Here is an 891-nt window from a genome sequence, read left to right as displayed (position 1 = left end):
GTTATCATCTATCTCACACACAGCAAAATAAATGCTTCTACCTTTGCCGTACGTCCAGACTCCAAACAATCCTGAAGAGCCGCTTTGTTGTCTAAAGATGTAGCGAGAGGCCTGAAGAGAAATGCAGACAGGCATGTCAACTGAACACATTTTTTAAAGGAATTAATTTATTTTGTCTTTTAGTGTGTGAATCTGCATTAAGAAAGGAATATGACTGTGTCTTAGTACGTACCTGTTCATGCCAGGGAGGTTTCCCCAGAAGTAGCGTGCTCTGTGAGCAGGGCTGACTTTCACTGCATCAATGAGAATCGGATTACACTGGAAAAACAAAAAGGGAAGATTCAAATAATGAGCAGTAAAACTTAATGCGTGCCGACAGGATACTTTCACCAATAATCAATCACCTCAAGGAATCTGCAGATGTCTGATTTGTCGTTGCCACTCATGAAAACCACGTTCTCAAACAGCCAGAAGAACGGACGATCGTCGTCCTCCTTTGGCTTCAACAAGGTCAGAATGCGGTAAAACTCAAAAAAGAGCCTCCCAGTGCCCTCTGAAGCACAAACAGAGAATTATTAAAGAAGCAGAATGTATGTGTGTAGAAGATGCTGTAACATATAGTGACCTTATTTTATGTAGTTTGGAAGCTGCTTACCAAATAATCCTTTTCGAAGAGGGTTGACCATGGACAGGTCATTACATGGACTGCCTCCAATCAGAAGATCAAACGGACCCCATTCAGCCAGCTTCAACACACAACTGCAGAGCTTTAGTTCACTTCATATTTTTATACATTTTTAAGCCTCTTTGGTGTGAACTTTGATACACAAACTGAATGACGGCTCAGTTAAAGGTGGGTTCACATTACTTTTCAGTGGTTTGTGTGTGGCG

General features: G+C 41.5%; 1 protein-coding gene across 1 annotated transcript; it reads right to left on the bottom strand.

Moving 5' to 3' along the window:
* Positions 1–41: 41 nt before the first annotated feature.
* LOC111648704 (DNA (cytosine-5)-methyltransferase 3C-like) lies at positions 42–740 on the bottom strand (the record flags this gene model as incomplete). The annotated part of the gene is made up of 4 exons (XM_023398455.2): positions 656–740; positions 405–553; positions 233–318; positions 42–111 (listed from the first exon to the last, which is right to left on the bottom strand). Coding segments are annotated over exons 1-4 (336 nt in total), but the record flags the coding sequence as incomplete, so codon positions are not given.
* Between the last annotated feature and the right edge of the window lie 151 nt (positions 741–891).

The sequence above is a fragment of the Seriola lalandi genome, unplaced genomic scaffold, assembly GCF_002814215.2.
Source record: "Seriola lalandi dorsalis isolate HSWRI2012SDOR001 ecotype SW California unplaced genomic scaffold, Sedor1 jcf7180002046535, whole genome shotgun sequence".
Taxonomy (NCBI): Eukaryota; Metazoa; Chordata; class Actinopteri; order Carangiformes; family Carangidae; genus Seriola; species Seriola lalandi.
Note: the sequence above shows the minus strand (reverse complement) of the source record. Positions and strands in the feature narration are given on the sequence as shown.